The 250-nt window shown below is 65.2% G+C and overlaps 1 protein-coding gene across 1 annotated transcript in view; it reads left to right on the top strand.

Annotated features, from left to right (window-relative positions):
• The window catches only part of SF3A1 (splicing factor 3a, subunit 1, 120kDa), a gene marked incomplete at both ends in the record, with an annotated part of 7829 nt that extends 7671 nt beyond the window's left edge, over positions 1 to 158 (top strand). The window contains one exon of the mRNA XM_010137403.1: positions 29 to 158. Within this exon, the coding sequence (XP_010135705.1) occupies positions 29 to 158 (130 nt within the window). The remainder of the gene's footprint in view (positions 1 to 28) is intronic.
• Between the last annotated feature and the right edge of the window lie 92 nt (positions 159 to 250).

Below are 250 nucleotides of genomic sequence, written 5' to 3'. Positions count from 1 at the left end.
CCCCCCCATGCGTCCGGTGGCCCTTTTTCCTCCAGGCTCCGTCATAGCCACCCCCATGCCCCCCATAATCCACACCCCGCGCATCAACGTGGTGCCCATGCCGCCCTCCGCTCCCCCCATCATGAGCCCCCGCCCGCCGCCCATGATCGTCCCCACAGGTCAGTAACTTTGCCTCGTCGTCCGCTAATTGCTGCCTCACCTCGGCTCGGGCTGGAGTTCTTTGTTCCCTCTGTGTCTCTCCTGGGAGTGC

Source organism: Buceros rhinoceros, unplaced genomic scaffold (genome assembly GCF_000710305.1).
Source record: "Buceros rhinoceros silvestris isolate BGI_N320 unplaced genomic scaffold, ASM71030v1 scaffold42085, whole genome shotgun sequence".
Classification (NCBI taxonomy): domain Eukaryota; kingdom Metazoa; phylum Chordata; class Aves; order Bucerotiformes; family Bucerotidae; genus Buceros; species Buceros rhinoceros.
Note: the sequence above shows the minus strand (reverse complement) of the source record. Positions and strands in the feature narration are given on the sequence as shown.